The sequence below is a fragment of the Paroedura picta genome, chromosome 12 (assembly GCF_049243985.1).
Source record: "Paroedura picta isolate Pp20150507F chromosome 12, Ppicta_v3.0, whole genome shotgun sequence".
NCBI classification, from domain to species: domain Eukaryota; kingdom Metazoa; phylum Chordata; class Lepidosauria; order Squamata; family Gekkonidae; genus Paroedura; species Paroedura picta.
Window position 1 is genome coordinate 25,924,575 of NC_135380.1, and position 22,607 is coordinate 25,947,181.

The following is a 22,607-nucleotide window of genomic DNA, read 5'->3' on the forward strand; positions in this document are numbered from 1 at the left end:
GATGTTTCATTCTCTTTCAATAAGTGTTGCAGCGTCCTGATGGATGAACTGTGATACCCTAGAGAGAGGCCTTTTCTGCCAGCGTGTGTTGAATGCGATGGCGTAATGTAGCCAAGTTACTATTATTACTCTCAGTCTCATTAGCTGGTGTCTCTATCCAAGGGGGTTCTTTATGAAAATCAACAGAGACATTACCATAATGATGTTTTTACCTTAGTTGCTTTCAAAGAACCAAGAGCTTTTCCTGTCCAGATAGGGATGAGGATGTAGGTCCCTAATGGGGCAGGGATTTGCATAGCTGCCTTACCAGCTGTCATACCGACTTTTTGCTTAGGGTTGTTGCCTGGGGAAGGCAGAGAGGAAGGAGTTCAGGACCCATGGATAGCTTCCAGTTGCCACCAGTTTTCCATGCTGCCATTTACACAGAGCTTTGCTCCTGTTTCCCTTGCCAAATTCAAGTTCTGGTGTTGTTTGCTTTGCGCGGCACAGTGCTTATTCTGAGCATGATGTGCCCATTTCCCAAAGTTTCCCCCTTGAAGCCAGAGGGAAAAGAAACATGCCTTTGCTCGGAGGGTGTCATGAACCCTTGGTTCCTGACAGAGGGGAACTGAATTGACTAGCCATGTGGGTGGTGGGCCCACAGCTGTGGTTTTATGGTAGATGAAGCAGGAGTTCTGTCCCTCTGACTAAGAACAGCTCTCTGAAATAATGGGAGGTGATCCCCCCTTCCCTACCCAGTCATCTGAGCTCTTTTGTCTATAGATATTGTGAGTAAGCCCACCAAAATGTACCCACACTTTTCAAGGCTTGTTTTCCAATAATTCCTGACCTCTAAATATACATCATGGGTGCGGCATCCTAATCAAGCTCTCCAAGTGACACTGACAATCCTAAGCAGAGTTACATCCCTGAAGTCAGTGGGTTAGAATGATGTGACTCTTTAGGATTGCATTGGAAACGTTCACTGTTAAATCTGTATCGGTCATTCTTGAAACCTGTTGGAGCCCTAAGCTGGAAAACCAGCTGGTTCAGTGCTGCTGTCATGTTTGTTCGCTTCTAAGCAAAGAAACATTTTAATTGATTTGAACTGGCTCTTCAAGAACCGCTCCACTGCCTTGCAAAAGAGGTATCTCTAAAGACGAAAACAACTTCCCCACTTCGTTGCACGCAGAAACCATCATTTGATGTGAATTTTAATGTGTTTCCACTGCTCTAGCTGCTCTTTGCTATAGTATTGGGGCTTTATGATAAACTTCCATGGAATTTCGTTCTAATTCCTGAAGTAGAGTCATCAGCCTCCCTCTGGAGCCTGGAGTTATGGACTTTCTGGTGATCTCCATGCATCAGTTTCCTTGGAGAAAATGGCGGTTTTGGAGTGCAGTTCCCCTATGTAGTGCCCGTGAGCACCACGTCACCCGCCAACACCTTTCAATTGGCCGTGAAGGAGTGTTTTTTTAAGTTGCTTTGACAGAGCTGCAGTAGCTCTCTCAGTATGACCGAAATTAGAATCTATGTTGTATGCAAGAAAATATTGTCAAATATGTTCATTTTCCAAATGCATCTTGTTAAATAGTGCCTTTGCCTGAAATGTTGAAGAGTTACTGTTAAGCCTGATCTCACTCCTTGACACCCGTTCCTGTTGTAGCCATTGTTGTTCATACCAAAGGTGCCCACAGGCGCAATAAATTTGAGATCCTGCTCTAAGGTATCACATCTGCGCTAAGCTCCTGTGTGGGCAATCTCTGGAGATGGGATCCCCACTTCCCACTTTGGAGCTTGCCCTGGCATCCCTACATGTCAGCTTGAGATCAGTTGTATTTCTGGGGGATCTCCAGCTACCACCTGGAAGTTTGCAACCCTAGGGTGGCCAAGCTGTGGCTCTCCAGATGTCCAAGGACTACAATTCCCATGAGCCCCTGCCAGCACAGGTTCCTGCTGGGTTCCTTGGACATCTGGAGAGCCGTAGTCCTTGGACATCTGGAGAGCACATGCTGTCAGGGGCTTATGGGAATCATAGTGCTTGGACATCTGGAGAGCCACAGTTTGGCCACCGAGAGCATGAGGGTGTGGCTTGCCAAGAAGAACTGGTAGGGGGCTGTTCTTAACCTGTTGACCACCTCCAGCTGCTTTTAATCCAGCTTGAGGTTCCAGGCACACTTCAACTGTAAAATGATGGGAAGTATCCGGACCTGAGGACCTGCATGAGCCTTCTCCCTTCCAGGTCAGCTTGCATTTTTGAGTGACAAAACAGCAACCAGGATTTCTTGGCTTGCACTTGCTAAAAGAAGTCATTCTACTAGTTGCTGAAATTTCTTCTGGTGTTCTCTTCTTTGCCTTGCATTTTTGATCCAGAATCGAGGTGGACATGCGATTTGTGCAGTGCTACCTCTGCAGCAGAACAAGAAGACACTACCGAAAGAAGACTGGCTTTAGTTTTAGACAATGGCGCCAGGCTGCCTTTTGAGGGTCCTGCCAAGAAACACAAAGATGCATATTCAGATGCCTTTGTTTAATTGTACACAATTCTTCTTCTTCTTTGCACACCGTCATTTGGCAGGGAATTACTCTGAAAATAACTCATGCGAATGTGTTGCTTTTGAACTGTATGGTGTGTCCATCATATTCCGTGCATTGTACAAAGTGACATTTGGAGTAACTAATTCATCTTAATGTGTGTTTTGCACACTTGGAAATGAGTTATAAGCTCAAAACACATCAGGCCCTCTTCTATTCCAGTCTTTTGTAGACCAGTTTGGATATACATAATAATTTTGACTGTAAGTTGGTGACAATGTCTCTCTTTTTCTGCAGTTTTAAAAAAGTATAGGTATTTCCTGGGACCAGCTGGAATTGCTTGACGGGGTATCTGGCTGGCTAGTTTGTTGAAAAAAAAAAAAAACCACCGGGTTCCTGGAGTGACTACCAATATAATTTTAAAATGTTGACACCTGCAGCACACGAGCAACCATTTCCCCCTTAAACACTGAACAGCCTAGTTTCCATTTTATTCCTTAGCTGTGTTCCCTGAATTCTGGGCTATGGGGGTCCTGGATGGGACTGGTAAGGTGCCTTGCAGAGCTGTGACTGGCTGCAGTGTTAGTTGATATCCTTAGCAGCTTCAGTACCAGATAGAAGATAGGAAGTCAAACTTTTGTACTTATCATTCTCTGTGTTTATAGTGGTTCTATTGACCATATACTTGCACTGGTGCTACAGGCTGAGGGTCCTGACCTGGATAGGCCAGGCTAGCCCAATTTCAGAGACCAGCAAGGGAGACCATGGTCAAATTCATTCCAGTCTGCAGCTGGATCTAGGGAGCTCTTTCCTCTCCCCAAACCCATCCTTGCCCAGGCTCCCCATCCCCAAATCACTTGATACTTCCCAATCCTAGTAGAGCCCCAAACTTGCCTTGCCAAGGTAAGGTGAAGGTAGCTCACGGAAGCCCTTACCTCTGCTTTCTTTGGGTTTAAAGTAGATTTGGAGCACTAATTAGGAAGAAATAACAGTGGGGGAGGCAAAGATTCCTCCAGTTTCTTCGTACGAGTAGTTCCTGGAAGAGTCTGATGCAGAACCAGGCATGTCCCACCGCCCTTTTTGTGAGAATATGCAGGCACAGGTGGTGTCCCCAGGATATTTATCAGTTCATTAAGCTCAGGAATTTTGGAGCGACTTCAGTGTGTTCATAATTTGTTTGATTTTTAGCATGAGCCTCTGGCTTGCTTTTTGCTGCATGTGTTAATGTGCTTTGCCAGGTGACAAGCAATAAGGGCTCAAAATCAGGGCTTCCTCCTGGCTTCCAGTTAATTTTTATGCTGACAGTTCCAGGCTTGCAGTGTCTGATCACAGCAGATGGAGAGCTGCATCCGTTTCATGTCAGGGATGCCATAAACTTGCAGTCATTTCAAGCCAGGGCATAAAAGATGTGGGCCGTAAAATGGCTCTTCCTCATTGCCGTAATGCACAAGTGCTATGGGAGGCTGAGCAAACTGGGAAGAATTTTGCCATAGTTCTGGGTAGGATTCCGTTGATGTCTTCAGGGGGGGCATGCTTGCCTCCGCAGGTAGTTGCGCGTGAAAGCTTATGCCTTGAATTAAACTTTGTTGGTCTTAAAGATGCCATTGTTCTGTGCCTCAGACTCTTTAACAGGATTCACAGCTCTTAGGAAATGGCATCTCCCAGGGTTCCTTGCCAAAATCATGGCTTTCAAGCCAGTGGGATGATGTCTGGATTGTACCTAGCCCGTATCCTCTCCAGTGTCTTCAGAAGGAGCATTTTGATGGGGCACCAGTGCCTGACTTAATTTTTATACCGGATGCATTCTGCTGAACTTTCTTTTGCTCTCAAGTGACAGGTCTTATTACGCAAGACCAGAACATTTTGTCAGGGTTAGTCTTCTGCCGAACATGATTCCATGCCTCTTGAAAAGATGGTAGTCCTTGCTTCTAGGTTGTGAGAATTGATGGCTATCGACAAGCATAATTAATTGATTGGATCAACAAATCAGTGCTTGTTTTTCCTTCCCTTGCAGGACATTTGGTTTGGTAAAGATACCTGGAGGAAAACTCTAGAGATTCATTCTTCTTTTTCACCAACCCAATCTAAAACATTTAGGGGGAGAAAAGTCACATGAACCATGTTGAATGTCTCCCCCCCCCCCCCAAGCATGCCTTCTATCAAGAATGAAAGGGGTGGGGAAAAATGAATATCCCCTTTTAAACAAAAGAAACCCTTTTGAGCAGGATCTACACACATAAAAATGATGCGCATCACATGGGAGAACCTAGATGATTTAATTAACCCTTAATTCAAACTGAGAGGCATAGGGTTGCCAAACAGCAGTTGGCACCCAGTGGGAAATTGGGGGCAGGGACATGGGGGCACCATTATATCAACAGCATGACTTGATTTCTGGTTTGAACATCCTGCTCTAGGATTCAGTAGAAACCATAGTTTTTTTGAGTTTGCCCTTGAAACGATGTCACACTGTTGATGCAATGGCTAATTTCCTCTAATTTTTCTCCCTCCAGCCTCCTGAGTGGTGGTGGGGTCAAGGGGGGCTGCTGCTGGTAACTATAGAGAAGAATTAGGAATCCATCCATTCAAGTTCTAACCAAAAGCTAAGGCTAAAAGTTACACTGTTCTGAATGCACTCAGATTAGCTGCCTATAGAGTTTGACCACATTAGAGAGGAAAGAAAGGCGCTTAAGTACTAAGGACTATTTTGGAATTCATTATTGGAGCAATTTCTATGGTGGAAAGATCTGCCCCAGTCTGGTAAGCACTCTCAAAATTGTTTGCAAACAAATCTGCACATGCATGGACTCTCAGATGTTTTGGAAATAATGTCAGGCATCTCACTGCATCCTCGTTCTCCCAAGACTAGAGCATCTCCCTGAAGTACTTGAGAATTGTGAAACTTACATCTGCAGCAGAGTGTCCCAGGAACTGCTTGACCTTGCTGCTTTTTCTTCCTAACTTTGCTGTGAAGTGTTTGATTGATCCAGGCACAGCTACTGAAGCAACAGGACAGAGTGACCTAGTGCTGACAGCTGAGATCAGTGACTCATGCAGAGACACAGCAGGGGTCTTGTGTTGTTTGCTCAATGCTGGTTTGGAATCTGTGGCATTCAATTTGAAGGGGGGGTGTTCATCATCCAGAAACTTCCCCCCAGACTCTTTGTGAACTCAATCATTTGCAGTGCCCTCGTCTTCTGCCTCCCCTCTCTTGTGCCTTGCTGCAGAGAAAGCACAATAGAGCTCCTTTCCCTCTTCCAGGTGCCTTTTCAATCTGCTTACAATTTCCAGTTCTCTCAGTGCCTTCTTTGTTCTGTTACCCGCTGCTTCATCTCTGAGAGCAAAACCCACACGTTACTTGTAAATACTGGTAAAAGGGAAGGTTGTTTTTCTAAATGGGAAGGAGGCTGATTAACCATTTATCAGCTGGTTCCTTTGCAGAGTTTCAGGACACATGTCTACACAGATTTTGAATGCAAAAATGGTTGGTGAGGAAAAGGTTAAGCACACACGCAAATGGACATGCATCCACACATCACTGCTCAATTTAAAACTGCAGCCTCCTAAGGTGAGCTTTCATTTTAAAAAGCTGGGCTTTCAGTCAATGAGTGTAGTTTATCCCTGAGGATAGCTTGCAAGCTGCTGGTGGTAAGTGGATGGTAATGGATCCAGTAGGAGTTTGTTGAGGGACTCAGGGAGCCATCTTTGGCAAGGCTGCCAGATCCTGGATTCCTGTGGTCTAAAAGCCCTTGCTTTTGTAGATCCTTCTTGTTTGAAGATTGATATTGCTCCCTTCAAGGACCTTCACCCTTGCTGAGCCCACCGGGCATCCCCAAAATGGCTGCCATGGAAGGTGAGACCAGTCACAAAAAGCTCCAAGTCAAGTATCCTCCTTTGATGGAGACAGCTGCTTTTGAATAGATGCTCCCTGTAGCTACAGAGCTGATGTCTACTGACATTTTCTGCTGCACCTCCTGCTCCAGTGGGGTGGAAGAATGACAACATTGACTCTTTGCATGAGAAAGAGGAGTTTCTTTTGGAGGGGGGAAGCAAATGAGTATCAGGAGACAGTGTTTAAGGGCACAATGGCACCCGTGTGTGCTGAGTTAGGGATTACTGCAACTATTACTATTGGATTTGAACAGCGATCTAACAAATGTAGTAGCCAGATTTGCTTCTAAAGTTAGACTTGGGTCAACACTATATAGTCACGTATGTGTATTGGGAGGTTTGTAGATTGTTCATTACAACTCAGGTTAGCCACCATTTATGGGTGTCTTCTTAACATTGTATTTAGTTGGATTTGTATTGACTTGGATTGTTATTATGCCTTATTTGTGACTTTTGTGCTCTACTATCCGTGACCATGAATTGAGTGACTGATTGATTGATTGATTGATTGATTGACTGGCAGCTGCTCTCCAGAGTCTCATATCACCTGATCCTTTTATCTGGAGACGCCGCTGACAGAATTGAGGGCCCTCTGCATGCCAGACTCCACACCCTCCATTTCATTGCCCAAACCAGACTGGGTTGGGTCTGCTTCATGGGATGGCCGTCATTAATTGGAATTCCCAAACCAGTGCTTTATTGTAACCTGCCCTATAATATACATATTTAGTTTCTTATTAGCAAAAAAGAACAGATGTTCAATACTATTACAATTATGCCCCCCAAACCTGTTAATTCAGTTATAACAGTTGTTAAAATGTATTTACGTTCCTTTTCAACACAATTGCGAGGGTGATCTGGTTGTGACATCTGTAACCCCATTAATTGCCAGGGTTGATTCGGCTGAACTGGCAGGCTAGGCAGGTGTTCCCTCCTTCCTTCATGGCTCCATGTACATCCCTCGCAAAGCTGCGTGCTCTGTGGAAGAGCATGACCATCCCAGTGTCCCATTCTTTGGTGAAGGGGAATACAATAAAGGGGGCACAAGGAAGACCCCAACCGTAACAGAAACGCCCATGGGAGAAATGGGTGAGCATCTGGGACATCTCCGATGATAGACTGGTAGTTGATCGCTGAGTGGAAAACATGCAGGGAGAAAGTCCAAGCTTCTGCATAATTGTGCTGATAGAATAAGTAGTTTCTAAAGAGCAATAAATCTCATGGATACCCCCCTCAAAAGGAATGTGAAAGCACAAACAGTGTCCCTGTGCCAGATCAAACCAGCTGACCCTTCCAGAAAAGTACCATTCTCCTTGTTACTACCATCCCTGTTCTCCGTCCTTTTAAGTGTGTGTCCTGTGATGCTGCCATTTGGACAGAGGGTTAAGCTTGGCAACCTTTTGTTCTTCTCTGGGTGCACACACATACACACCAATATATCAAAAAATTCTTCAGCAACAACTCTGGCTTGTCAAACAATAAAGGAAGGCTTTTGCCTCCCGGCCAAATGACAGTTATCAAGTCAGAGAAGCAGCAAATGAAACTATCTAATGGGTTTGCAGTTCTCTTGTATAGACAAAAGCCCCTTCCAGGGAGTGCTGCTAATGCATGGGGAGATGAAGGAGCTCATCGTCATGGATGTGATGCCAGAGAGCCTGCCCTTTCCTCCAGGGGGACTTCCCTGTAGTCTAGAGATGGATTGCAGTCTCAGGAGAACTAGAGGTCCCACTTGGAGACTGGTGACCCTAAAGGGGAGGAGCTGTGGCTTGCAGGGGTAGTCAAACTGTGGCCCTCCAGATGTCCATGGACTACAATTCCCAGGAGCCCCCTGCCAGCATTCGCTGGCAGGGGGCTCCTGGGAATTGTAGTCCATGGACATCTGGAGGGCCGCAGTTTGACTACCCCTGGCTTAGAGCATAGGCATTGCTTGCACAAAGCCCCAAATCCGGTCTCTGATATCTTCCAGTCTCCTGTAGCAGCAGTCGGACAAGTCTCTTCTGTGCCTGGAGGGACCCTGTCAGTCAATGCTGATCTAGAAGATTTGGTTTTTATATACTGCTTTTCACCACTCAAAGGAGTCTCAAAGCAGTTTACAATCTCCTTACCTTCCTCTCCCTACAACAGGTGCCCTGTGAGGTAGGTGGGGTTGAGAGAGCTCTGACTGGCCTATGGTCTGAGGAGTAGCCCAAGGTCAGCCAGCTGGCTTCATGTAGAGGAGTGGGGAATCAAACCTGACTCTCTGGGTTAGAGGCTGCCATTCTTAACCACTATACCAAGCTGGTGCTATAGAGGGGTCAACTGGTACAAGGCAACTTCTTGTGTTAGAGTAACAAGTCCATTGCTAGTGCTGAATGTCATCATTTGGAGAATATGCCTTGTGTTGCAATGTGAGATGGTTACTCCATGGTTACTCCATGCTACTTTTCTCTACCCGAAGGAGGTTCAAAGTGGCTTACAGTCGCTTTCCCTTCCCCTTCCCCACAACAGACACCCTGTGAGAACATCTTTCTCAGTGCGGTGGCGAGCCCAAGGTCACCCAACTGGCTGCATGTGGGGGAGTGGGGAATCAAACCTGGCATGTCAGATTAGAAGTCCACACTCCTAACTACTACACCAAGCAAGATGCATTCTCAGTCCATGTGCCCGTTGATGTACGTGAGCAGATGCCTTTCCTCTGGCACGGTATCCAAGGACGGCTACTGCTGCTGCTCAAAAGTTCATTTGTTTAACCTCTTGGCCTCAACAAATGGGTCCCAGTTGCTGAGATTGACTTGGGCTTTTTGGAAATGGAAATGTCATTTTACAGAGCAGTGTAATACCTTAAGTCCCGCAATCAAATAATCGAGGCCAGGAAAGGCACACAGACCTACGTATCATAGTAACGTGAAATGCATTAAGTAAACTGTACATTAGTGTGCGGGGTGAGGGGAGGCATGCCATTTAGTCCAAGCATTTAGGAGCAACAACAAAAATTCTTCCTGAATAATGGATCGAACCATTGATTTAAAATGTGATAAATAATCCAGTTATCGTACGAATCTGGCGTGCAATTAGAGATGAGCTTGTAGAAGGAATTTTTCAAAGTGTTTCTGTAATAAGAGCCCCAGCCTCCTTGCCCACAATTCTCTGCCAGCTGTGTGAGCAGTGACCCGCAAAGGGTTGCCAACTCTGGGTTAGAAAATTCCTGGAGATTTCTGGGTGGAGCCTCAGTGAGGGCAGGATTTAGTTTAGGGCAGTGAATGCCGGCAGAGGCTCATGGGAATTGTAGTCCATGGACATCTGGAGGGCCACAGTTTGACTACCCTGGTTTAGGGAGAGAGTGGTACTTCAGTGTGGCATAATACCAGAGCATCCACCTTCCGAAGGGGCCATTTCTCCAGGTGAACAGAGCAATTGTCATCCCAGGAGTGCTCCAGCCCCCTCCTGGAGGTTGGCAGTCCTGATGTTTTTTGGAGATACAGCTCATAACTGATGACCAAATTGTTATTCAAGCCACGGGGAGTTTACTACTTATTCCCCAGGACTGTCTCCTCCAGCCGCAAACAGCTCTCTGAGGCAGCCCGAGGCCTTAAGCCCGGAACTTCTGGCATGCAAAGCAAAGTGTGGGCTCTACCATTGACCTATGAGATCTAGTTAGTGCTGAGATCAGTGCTGCTGAAAGAATTTATAGCCTTAAGGGTCAGCATGATTCATTTCTGTTCTCTCCCTCATGCGCATATTCCACACGCATTTTGACACTGGTTATCAATAGCATGACCACACAAGAGAAGAGAGAATTATCTGCTAGAAGGGAGTGAAGTCACAGCTGACAGCCCCCAAATATAGCATGCTTGGTGAATGTGAAATCCCCTCTCTTTTGGCAAAACCTCATAAATGAAAGGCTGGGATTTGATTTTGCTGGAGGTGCGTTCTGTTCCAATCAGTGTTTTTTCTTTTTGAAAGAGAGCCTCAAATAAATCTTTGTTGGTCTTAAAGGTGCTACTGGACTCTGATTTTGTTGAGTTTGTTATAGTTCTGTTTACCATTGATAATGCAAAATTTTGTAAGTGACACAGAGAAATTTATCAGGTCTCCTATAATAATGTACTCGGAAGCTAACCAGTGAAGCTCTTAAGATTGCCATGCTACTTAAACCAATATTATGCAAGCATATGCATGCCATGAACAAGGGCATGCCAATTATTGAATGAATCTTATTGAAATATTAAATGCCAATGCATTATAAAAATCCAGAGAATATGGTTAAACTGAACAGTGGAGCCAGAAATCCTTGTTTTGACACCTCGTTTTCATCTGTTCTTTTGCCCCCAACACCAAGTAGATTTTGAATGAACAAGTTCACCTTGGCAGACTTCCTGGAGGTGCCAGGCTGTAGCTTGCTGAAAATCATGTTGCTACTGAAGCAGGAGAATCATGTGGTTTCTAGGAACAGCTGTCTCGCCAGTGAAAAATTGCAGCTTCCCAAAACACAGGTCTTACCCCATCTCTCAGTTTTCCAATGGCATCCCTTGGGTCTGTGTCTGCAGAATAGATCAGAATAAGGATGTGGACAGGTAAATAGGCCAGACAGAAACATAGAAGTGTGAGATGCTGGCTTAGTAGATGGTCCAATTTGCTTAGACTCATTGGATGGGCTATATTTCTGTTCTGAATCTGAACTGCTTGTATTCCTAGGTTGATTCCACACATCCAAAGTGAAGCAGTATTTCTTCCTTCCTGTCTGTCCACATGGTCCCCTAGTCTCCCACTTTCCAAGTTTCCCCCTGTTTTGCTGTGCTTTTTCTGAAAAAAAAATTGTTTCTGCTGGATCTCAAGATTGAGCGGGGAGCAGTGGGAGGAGGGCCAGCACCCAGGAAGGCCACAGTGCAGGCATGTATTCTAGCTGTACTCCTGGGTGCAACGAGCTTTGCCTCTAGTGACATTATAGCCACCTACTGCTGTTGTACTACTAGCCATCTCCTACTAGCTCCCAGCCTCTAGCCCTTTTCATTGCAGAAATATAAGGGTTTTATATTCCCCCTGCTATCTCTGCATCAAAAGGGTTAAGGGATTTTAGAAAAAAGGAAAGCTGAGAATTCAAACTAACGTCATGGCAATATGTCATTATAATGGTATTGACCTATACCTGTCTAGCAATTGCCATTTTTGAAAAGGCATCTGATGGAGTAGGGAGGGCGGTGGCAACAGATGGAGAGAGCTGAGGCAAGGAGCACACAGGGTAAACTGCCAAGCTCATGCTCCATTGGCACTCCAAATGGCTTTGCATTCACAGCAGCAACGAGGGCTTCATGGAGAATCATGTTCTCTGGAAGCAGCCCTACTCTTCATTGAAGAGATGCTTATATACAGGAAGGCAACCTCTCTTCATTCATCAAACCTCTTGTCTGAGGATGCAAATGCCAGGCTACGGAAGAGAGAAAATTGCTTGTGGTGCATGCACACAGCCAGGGTTTGTGCTGCTGTATTGTTAGGTGAGGCTGAGCTGATCCCCCAAAATGTAGTGTTTTCTCTGGTTTCTTTTCTGGGTTGGGATTGGGGCGAGATTTGCTGCCTTATAAATAAATCGTAGTGATTTATCTAAATGAAATATTGTGCTTGGATAGAGCACCAGACAGACAAGCTAATTAGCAGGCCGATGATAAAACAGGAGGTGCTTCTGCAGAGACACCAAAGACAGCTCATCCGCACGGCGCTCTAGCTCCACACTGTTTTATCTGTGCATTGGAAATAATGCTGTCAGATTGTTTGTTCCAAGGAAGCTTGACGGCCCTTTGCTGGATAAGAATAAATAGCATTTCAAAGAAGCAGCTTGGTAAAATTATCCTTCAAAAAAGGAACTTTCTATATATAAGTGGTTCTTTGAACTCGGGAGGGGGAGACACCTCCCTGAACATTTACGTGAAATAATTTCCTGATTGGTTTTTCTTTGCTATTTCTGGCAAAGTTTTATGCTTTAAATGTCACAAGTGCTGGTAAGATTATCTTCAATCCCTTTCTCTTCAGTTGCAAGCACTGCATCATACAAGAGAGGGGGGGAGAGGGGCTTGCCTTAATAGGACTTCACAATTCCCCCAGTGCTCAATACAGGACTACTTGTCTTGGTTTCTTGTTTGATAGTGAGGCTTTGGCCCTAAAAGTTCAGCTGTCTCTAGGGTCCATTTATCTGCAAAGAGGCCCTGGTTTCTCTGTTATAAAGAGAATTTAGGAAGATCCTCCAGGATGCTCAAAGAACTATGAAGAAGCGCTATGAGCGGCTCGCAGTTGTTTCCTTGTTGGCAGGGCAGGAATCGGTGAGGCCAATTGGCAGGCGCTTTGCGCCTGCCAATTGGCCCCGCCGATGATCTGTCCGGAGGAAGGAGCCAATTGGCACCCTTCCTCATCCCGGAGGAAGGGGCCAATTGGCACCCTTCCTCATCCCGGACAGAGCCTGCCCTAACTCCTCCCCCTAAGCCCTTACGGCTTTATTTAGTCCGCAGCGCCGCAGGTGGGGTTAGGATAATATATAATACAAGTTGGGCCTAGAAACCGTGCTTCAAACATTAATCCTTTGTTAACTGTATCATCAAATGTTGCGCTGTAACCTAGAAATTACTATTTTCCTTTATTTTGCATTACAGTGTTCCAGCATCTCCCTTTTATTAGAACCTAAAATCCTAAAATAGGATGCAAGCTTTCAGTCCTTTATCTGTATGTTTGGGACCTTTCCATTATGTTTGTTAAAAAACATCCATGTAATAGCCTTTATCAGGACCATCCCAGTGACACATAACAGTACGCAAGCATTCGAGTTCACCAGAACGCTTCATCAGCTGTTTCATTATGAACTGAGAGGTGAAGGGACCAAACTAGCTGCAGTGGGTTTTCCAGGCTGTATGGCCATGGCCCGGTAGTTTTCGTTCCTGCTGTTTTGCCAGTGATTGACTGGCATCTTTAGAGGTAGGAGGTGGCAAGATGGGAATCTCCCCGTGCCAAAGTGTGCCACTTGACTCCAGCCATGAAAACTTTTGACAATTCATTAAATGGGTCAGACTTCTAAAGTTCTGGAAAGGGCAAATGGGAGCTCGCTTTCTCCAATTTGGGGAGCAGTTGGACCGCCTTGAACCTGGGGCACCAAGCAAATGGCCACTGAGGATCCCAGGGCAAGAAATGTAGGCCTTTGTGCCTCCCTCCTGGTGCATTGATTCTGCAAAGAGGGTTTTTTCCCACTAAAAACAGGGTTTCTTTCTTGCTTTGTGATTAAAGGTGCCGCAAAGCTCTTTTGTTCTTATTCTTTCAACTGGTCTCCTGTTCCAAAAAATCATGTATTGTTTTCGAAGTTTCTCCTTTCAGTTGCCTTGGCAGGACCCAGATTTCTGGAACGAGTCTGAAAAACATGCCTGGGAGACAGTGCGAGTGCTCCTCCACGGGCGGGGGAGCCATATATGGTGTGTTTTGTCACTTGAGCTCATGAGATTGTGTATGCCTGATCCTACTATAATTGTGTCACGACTCCTTAGACCGGCTTGCTTTTGACTGCAGCATTCTTAGGTTCTTACACTGGGGAGAAAATTTGGCAGGCAGTGTATTCTTCAGCCTGGTGGAACTTTTCAAATGGAAGAAGGCTCATGTTGCTGTTCAGCCTGTTGGCTTTGAGAAAGTGGGACATCTGGCAGGGCTAGTCAAACTGCGGCCCTCCAGATGTCCATGAACTACAATTCCCATGAGCCCCTGCCAGCATTTGCTGCTGGCAAATGCTGGCAGGGGCTCATGGGAATTGTAGTTCATGGACATCTGGAGGGCCGCAGTTTGGCTACCCCTGATACGGTGTATTGCATGTTGCAGCCCCTTCCTCCCAAGCAGTGAAAAGTTGGTGGACTTTTAAGGACTCGATCCCCCACAGTGGCATAGCTGCTGCTTGTCTATGGTGCTGTAACACAATTGGGAACATATGCAAATGAAGGAAGCGTGAGGGTTGGTTGTTTCCACCCAATCATTGACTTCCTTCAGGCCAGGCAGGGGCCAGGTGAGAAAGGTCCATGCTCCCTGCCTCTTCCTCATATTTATTCAGTTACACACCCATTTGGTGGGGGATCCCACCCTGAGGAAGAGGCTGTAGGTCATATGAAGGAGACCGTAGAGTCCATCGATCTGTTAACTTTGGGCCCCTTCTTTTGTGACAATGTAGACATTTTCAGGTTGGAATGATCTAACTGCTGATCAGCTTCTATGGGTATCCCCCTAGTCTGAGGAAGAGTGCTTGCACTCAAAAGCTCACACCTTGAATAAATCTTTCTTGGTCTTAAAGGCGCCACTGGACTCTGATTTTGTTTTGTTGTGCTGCTTCAGTCCAACATGGCTACCCCCTTGAATCTGGGTGTCTCCAAGTTATGCAGGTAAATTTCTCTCGTTGTCTACTGCACCACACCATATATTATTTGATAAGCATCAATCATATGAACCCCACCCCACAGAGAAGGTAATGTACCCCTTGATCATTTTGATCGGCTTTTTCAAACCCTACAGACAATCTGATATTCTTGGAGCTTTTATTAGTGCAAACGTTCCCGTCCTAACAACCAAAATACAGCCCCCCCCCAAAAAAAGGCAGCACAAGATTTGCTGGAATGTTTTTTCAACATTGGCATAAGCCTCTGAGATAATGACAGACGAACTTTGTGAAGCAGCTGGATTTCTCTTCTCCTGTGGAAATCCTGCTGGGTTGTACAGTTAAGATGGCATTTAGTTGAATGTAATTTTTTAAAAGTTTTTTTCCATTGTTGTTTTCCTTGTGGAGGGGTAGAATTCAAATAGTAAATGTGTTATCGAGGGGAACGGCGTACTTAAGTCAGCATTTCCCGTTCCACCTAGACCTTTCTTAAAATCAAAACTGACAGGCATCTGGCCCACCTGCTGATTTCAAACACCGCTTCCATGAAAGCGCTTCAAAGGTGGTCCTGTAAAGTCAAGTGTAGCAGCGGAAATCTCAGAGCGAGCTGCAGGTTCTGTGCATATCAAAACTGTACCTATAGGTCATATTTACAAGTCAGTGGACTAAAATAGAGACAAGTTGCAGCCTGCAGGTATTCAGAGTGAAAAATACAAAAGCCACATTGTTTCTGCCCTCCTTTTCAGTGGAGACTGGCTTTTCCCACATCACAATGTTGCTTCATATTCAACATTTTCCTTTTCTCCATAGAAATTAATAGCAGCTACTGGGGCTAAATTTGTCCAGGAGGAGCCATGCTTGGAGTGCGGAAATTGGGTTCTATATTAGTAGTCATGCCAGTCTCTGTAGAGCGGTTTGATTTGAACTCAACCACACATCATGCTGGCAGGGGCTCATGGGAATTGTAGTTCATGGTCATCTGGAGAGCCACAGTTTGGCCACGCCTGCTGTAGAGGTTCTATATTACAGTTTGCCTACTTTGTCCCGTAGAAGCCATGAAAAGCCAGTGAAGGTGGATCTGAACCTTTTGCATAGTCCCACCATTTTCTCTCTATACTTCCGTGTTTTTCATTTCACTGGGGGGGGGGGCTGTCCACCTTTGTGCAGGAGCCTTGTGCACACTAGGGTCACCAGACTCAAGCTGGGTCCTGTGGCAACTTTGGAGAGTAAACTAAGGCGACCAGATTTTAACATTGGTAAAGCTGGACACCATTGACCAGGGGGGTTCTTGATTAAAAATTTGGTCTATATGGAGCAATTTGGTCTATATGGAGCAACAAAAATTGTCATAGAATGCATAAAACTCAAAAATAGTATTGTAATATATATATTTACTTGCAACATAAGTACAAGATGTCCCTCCAAAAGTGGAATAATCTGGTCAATTTAGAGTAGACCCTGTAGCAAGAATCCGCAGCATGGTGTCTGTAGATGCCATGTCACCTGCTGATACCTTTCCTTGCACCCACCAAGGGTTTGTAGAAAATGGATGAGACCAAGTGGACTTCTGCCCAGTAAGGACCACTGGAGAGTCGATTGGCTGTGCTGATTTTTTGAAACAGACGCACTGTTCTATCTTTTGTGGTATGGATATATGAGAGTCTTCAATCTCAGTGTGGTACAGAGGAGGAGGCAAAAGACAGAAGAAATGTTTGAGCTCATAGATTTTCTGGCTCATTCTTGTCCTGAAAAACACACACCATGATCTGAGTATTGTCAGTAGACACAAGGCAGGCCCCTGTGGAATGGCTGCTGCTTCCTGGGTTGCGATTTTGTGGCAAGTTCTAATGTAGAGCTGACTAGTATATCCAGAAATGTTTGGCGTCCCCCTAGGAAATGTGCCTATTTTGATGTAGACCTTTTTACTGTGGCTGTTTTCGTGAAATTGAAACCCCTGAATCCACCTCAGCATTTTTTATTGAGACAGCATTCAGTGTCAACTCTGATAAATTTCCCGCCCTTATTGTATCGTTTCTGGTCAACCTTCATGAGTTAATGAAACCAAGCACAAGCAGTTAAACATTCTCGTTGGGTTGTTTGGAAGGCAGGATTAATTTTGGTCTCAGATCTGCAATGGGGTGTGATTTATGGTTGACAGTGGGATGGAGGAACTCCTTAAGGATGGCTGACGGGGTGAGTTTTTAATTGAATAAGAGATGGGGGATTTATTCCCACTGTGAGTTTGATTAATTGGTAGCTGAACCCTTTATTAACCGTCCTGTCCATTTTGAACTTTAGCAAAATTTCTTTTTTTTGTTCCTTATAAGGTGCTTTAATTGTCAGACACTTGAGCTACATTAATCTGCCGAGAAGCTCCACTGCATTTGATCCTCTGTATTAATTGGAAGATATTATCTAACAAAAGGAATCTCATTAGAAGAGGCTGTGAGAATGCTTGGTGCTTCTGTGAGTATAGCTGGGACAGACATTATGCAGGTGCCCAACCAACCAGGCTTTGCAAATTTCCTTAGGAATAAAAAGGAGTCTTGCAGCAACTTAGAGATGAAGAGGTTTAAGGCAGCTGAAACATTTGTTTGTTTATTATTTGCATTTATAGACAGCCCCTATTGAAACCTGTCATCTCAGGGTGGTTTACAGCCATTCATAATAATGCAATTAAAAGCAGTTTAAGTCAACCATATATTATTAACAATACAATAAAACTATATGCTTCGTTGGCTAGACCAGTCAATAGAAGTGGTTTTAGATGTTTATTGACCTTCTCAGTTGAAGGAGGGTGAGTGAGAGTAAAAAGCAGGGAAAGCCCGTTGATGGTCAGTTTATTTGATTGTCCGAACTGGCCTCAGCCATAAGCCTGGAGGAAGATCTCTGTCTTGCAGGCTCTATGGAACTGTGCCAGTTCTGTTAGGGCCCTGATGCCCTCTGGAAGATCATTCCACCAGGCAGGGGTCAAGGCAGAAAGGTCTATAGTGAGATAGAGTTCTACACACCAAGAGAGCCCACAGTTTTGCAGAAAAAAATTGACTTGGGGTGGGGAGACTAAATTAAGGCTGGAAAGCCTTGTTTATGATTTCTGCACATGCAATGGACACCACAGAAAAATGCTAGAGTTCAGGTAGCATTTGGGAGTTCTAACAACCTAAAAAGGCAAGCATAACCTGATGACAACCAAGAGGTGAGAAGGAGAGCCAGAGCTAGAGATGTTGGGGGAAAGGAACAAAAGCTAGCAGTGGGGAGAGGGCACCTTCAGCTAGCAGCTGGGGGAACTGATATGTATTTGATACCTGAAGGTATCATGCATCTCACAAAGTGAACTATTGTCCAAGCAAGCTGTTGCCACAAAACATATTTTTTTTAGTCCTGAAGGTGTGACACTTGCTTTTTCTACAACATACTGATTCTGCTCCCCCTCTAGAGAGTCTTCCAGCCTTAGGAACATGTGGTCCCTTTATCCACATCTTTCCCTTCCCGGCCGTAACTGTTTCTTCACATTACACATGCATGACTACAAATCTCATTTTACACAGGCAAGGTTTTCTCTGAAAAATGTGTTGCAGATTGACTTCAAACGACAGCTTCAGTCTCTGATTTACTAGGAAGCCATGGTTTGTGAAAGCCTTGGGCTGCATCACTGAGACGCACAACCTTCAGAAAGGGAGTGGGGAGGGGAGGAAAGGGAGCCAGTCTTACTGGGGCTGCTCCTCCCTTTGGAAACCCCGGTTTCCTTCCAAACCAATTGCAAGAGGCAACTGGAGCTACACTACTTAAACCAATATAATTTCAGTCCTCTGTTCTTTGTCCTTCTCAGGGGACCATGCTGATAATTAGCATTGGATTTAAGCTTGTGATTAAGTACTTGCTCAAGAAAAGGTGATGCAGGGCCAATGCAGCACTTGACACTGGTGCTCTGGTTTCATGGTTTCATGTTAAAAAGGTTTCTCTCCTTTTGTTCCACAACAAGGTGAGAAACTGAAGTTATGAGAGAGACTCACGTTAACCCCATAACTGAACTTGGCTCTGCATTCCAAGACTGGGTTTATGCAAATGCCCACATTGTCTGAAGGAAGTTAAATAAACAGTCTCAGGTGAGCACAGAGGCAAGGCTGTGCCTGTGAGCTTCCTGGAGCCAGCTGGGAGGCCACTGTGTGAACAGAATTCTGGATTTGATGCGTCTTTGGTCTGATCCAGCATGGGTCTTCTTGACCATTTCCGCACTAGAGGCTTCACGGCAGGCTGCAGGCTGGAGTTTGAGTTGGGGCAAGTTGCCCAGCTACTTCATACCCCCACACAGGAGAGCATTTGGCCCGGTGCAGTGACCTTCAGCCCTAGGTCAGGACCAACAGGTGGGTCATAGAATTGCACTTGCTCCGTCACAAGGAAAGAAATCCTAAACAGGTCTACTCAGAATCTCACTCAGGACTGTTCAGTGGAGCTTACTCCCAGCAAAGTCTTCTTAGGATGCTCTGTGGGTCACTGAAATGGTGATAAAGGTTCTTCTATCACTCTGTATCTTGCTCTTCATTTTGGTGTACCCCAAGGTGTTCATCTTATGTTTCCTGTCCTTGACTGGTTGGCTGTGGCTGCCCATTGTTTTGTTCTTGACATTAGCTGTCCCTCTTCCTGTCACATGTCTCTAGTGTTTGTGTACTTGTAGCTAGGTGGATCATAGTTTCCACCATTTTAGAGCACACCATACATTGCTGGTGCTTCATTAAATCACAAATGGATGGGACCCAAAGAACTGTGAAGCTAGAATTATGTACTGTGGATTCTCAAACCCAATTTGTAAGGCTCACCCCAATTTGTAAGAGGTCATGAAGGCGTGTGGGAACCTGATAGTCACAGAGAGCATTTTCACTGAAATTGTTCATACCTAAAAGTTCATACCTAAATGACAATGCACCCCAGCGCATGCATTTGGCAGGATCCTGCTTTTCCACTACTGTTCCTCTTATTTATCCTGTGGTTGGAAAGCAAAGAGATGAGGCTGGTTTATCTGTACATATGTCTGCGCCTAGTTGTTATTTCAGAGAGAGATTGTCTCTTTTGTCATTGTCTATGAACAAAGCCAGAGAATGCAATTAGTTGCAGACTTATTTATTCATGACTTCTGTACCCACGTGATGAAACACAATCCCAATCTCTCCTTCCCGTCCCCATCCCCTGCCTTTTCTGCACAGTTCTTCTGGGTCCTCTTGGTGATCTTCATCACAGAGTTGCTGCTGTTGCTGGTCGAAATCATCTTCGAGAAACAGGTAAGTCACACTTTGCTTCCTGAGATCAATTTCTGTGTGCATTTTAACCCATTTCAGAGAGACTAGAGGCCCATCCAGTTGTGGGCTGTGAATCTGAAAGAGTGGCTGGGCAGAGGATTAGCTAAGGAATATTGGGTGTCATGCCAACTTAAGAGCTGGGCCAGAGTAATCGACCAAGTGATTGAAGAATGAAATTGCTTCTTACCACCTCTTCTTCCATTTTTCTGTCTGACATTTATCTCCTTCCCATGAACTTATGGAACTCAGAGGAATCACTAATAAATGTCTGAGATTCTAATATTAGCATCTGCACATGAGCAGGAACTATTGTGGTTATGTTCAGAAATGAATAGAAATTCTCATTGTGTATGCTGCTGGAGAATCCCATCATTTATCTAGAAGGGGACAGTGCAGTCTACTGCCTCTTGTTGCTGTAGAGATGCATTTCACATCTCAGCATATTTTAAAACGCAAGATTGCTTGGCGGTTTATTCTTAGCAAGGTACATAATGGCTCCCCATCAGCTTGCTTGGGACAAAGATGAATGGCATTTGCCCCTGGTAGGCAAAACTGGACCTCTCTTGTGCAGAAACCCTGTCTTCCTGAACAGAAAAGGATCCAAAGCATGTAGCCAAGCAATACTGTTTGTTTGCAGCTCAGAGGAAGAGCCCTGTTGCTGTTCCGCCTCTGCCATTCTGAACCATCTAAAACCAGGAGAGGGTTGTGGTGCTCTTTCCAACCGTGGGAAAGAACCAGGCAAAACCTTTGTGGTTTCACTCACTGCTTCTCCTTAAAGTCCAGAAGGGTAGTCCACAGGCATATTGCTGAATAAATAAAGGATACCTGCCAGTATGAAAATCTACTGCTGGAGGGACGGACCAGAACCAGTGGGATGAAATTAATTCAAAATAAATTCTGTCTAAATATCCGGAAGAAGATCCTGACAGAGCAGTTTCTCAATGGAACAGGCTTCCTCGGGAGGTGGTGGGTTCTCCTTCTTTGGAAATTTTTAAACAGAGGCTGGATCGCCATCTGACGGAGAGGCTGATTCTGTAAAGGGGGTGGCAGGTTACAGGGGATGAGCAATAGGGTTGTGAGTGTCCTGCATAGTGCAGGGGGTTGGAATATCTGACCCAGGAGGTCCCTTCCAACTCTATGATTCTATGATACTGTTCCATGGAGGAACATGGAGGTGTGTCCTTGCCTTCCTCTGCAGAGTCTTGCTTAGTGGTCTCCCATCCGAGTACTACGCATTCTTAGCTTGTGAGATCTGATGAGACTGGGCTATAGTATGTTGCCTTCTTTCCCCCATTAAAGCATATTAGCAGCATAAACTCAGCTGTGCAATGAGTTGGGGTGGGGTAGCTGGGTCAATCGATCTGATTTTTAGGAAGGAGGAGAAGCACCCTAAATTTAAATTGTGTATTCTATACTAATCAATAAAGATATTGTTTTAGAGTTGGCATTATTTATATACTTTTTGTTTTTTAAAGAATCACTTGGCTATGTATTTGCATAAGCCAGAAAGGACACCACTGCAGTCTCCTGGCTGCTTTTTCTAGCTTTACACAGCTGGAACTTGGAGAAATGTAGAGCAGATTGGCTTCATTTCATAATTCCCAAAACCAGAGATGACTGTGTGGGGGTTGAACACAATGCATTTTTCAGTAGGGGGAAGGAAGGAGGTTTCCCCTTTGACCACAAAGAAGGCTACGCTGGGGGTCCTCCTAGGACCTATGTGGACAAAAGCCCTGTGGGAGAAGGGTGGCAGTAAGAGTTGGGCAAGACTGGTAGTGGGAAAGGTTGGTAGATACATACCTATGTGTGACAAGGCCAGCTTGGTGCAGTGGCTGAGAGCAGTGGCTTCTAATTTGACCAGCTGGGTTTGATTTCCCGGTCCTCCACATTCAGCCAGCTGGGTGACCTTGGGCTAGTTACAGTCCTGTTAGAAACTGTGCTCACAGAGCAGTTTCTCTCGGAGGTCTTTCATCTCCATCTACCTCATAGGGTGTCTATTGTGGGAAGAGGAAGGCAAGGTGAATGTAAGCTGCTTTGAGACTCCTTCAGGTAGTGAAAAGCGGGGTATAAGACCGACTCTTCTTCTTCTACAAGAGGAACTGTCATACCCATTTTGGTGTCTCAGATTCATTCCATCGCCGCATGTGACATCCACTTGACTGAGAACAAGAAAAAGGCAACACATGGTGCCCTGCAGCAAACTGCAGACAAGGTTTTCAAGCTTCCCAAAGGTTGGCTGACATTCTTATATCTTCTTTAAAGATGAAACCACCATAGCAACACTTACTGGATAAAAGAACGCTGAAAGTTGGACTGCTAGTATGATAAAGAACTTCAGTTTGCAACGAAGCTTATGGCATCTGACTCTGGCTTTGTTTGACGTAAAGATTACTATCCATTGTTTGTGATTCCTTTGGAGTTGTCCACAGCCGCACACTGATGCAACAAATGCCTTTTATTAAAAGAGAATGCCTTCAGCAGAAACTGTGCCCAGATTAATAGCTTTGCCATTTATGCAGGGAATGAAAAAAACAACAACACAG

The 22,607-nt window shown here is 45.1% G+C and overlaps 1 protein-coding gene across 2 annotated transcripts in view; it reads left to right on the plus strand.

Annotated features, from left to right (window-relative positions):
* LOC143822182 (tetraspanin-15-like) overlaps positions 1–22,607 on the plus strand; it is a 97,310-nt gene that overhangs the window by 20,380 nt on the left and 54,323 nt on the right. For both annotated transcript variants that reach the window (XM_077307052.1, XM_077307051.1), the window contains one exon: positions 19,972–20,046. In XM_077307052.1, coding sequence (XP_077163167.1) covers positions 19,972–20,046 — 75 coding nt within the window. The remainder of the gene's footprint in view (positions 1–19,971; positions 20,047–22,607) is intronic.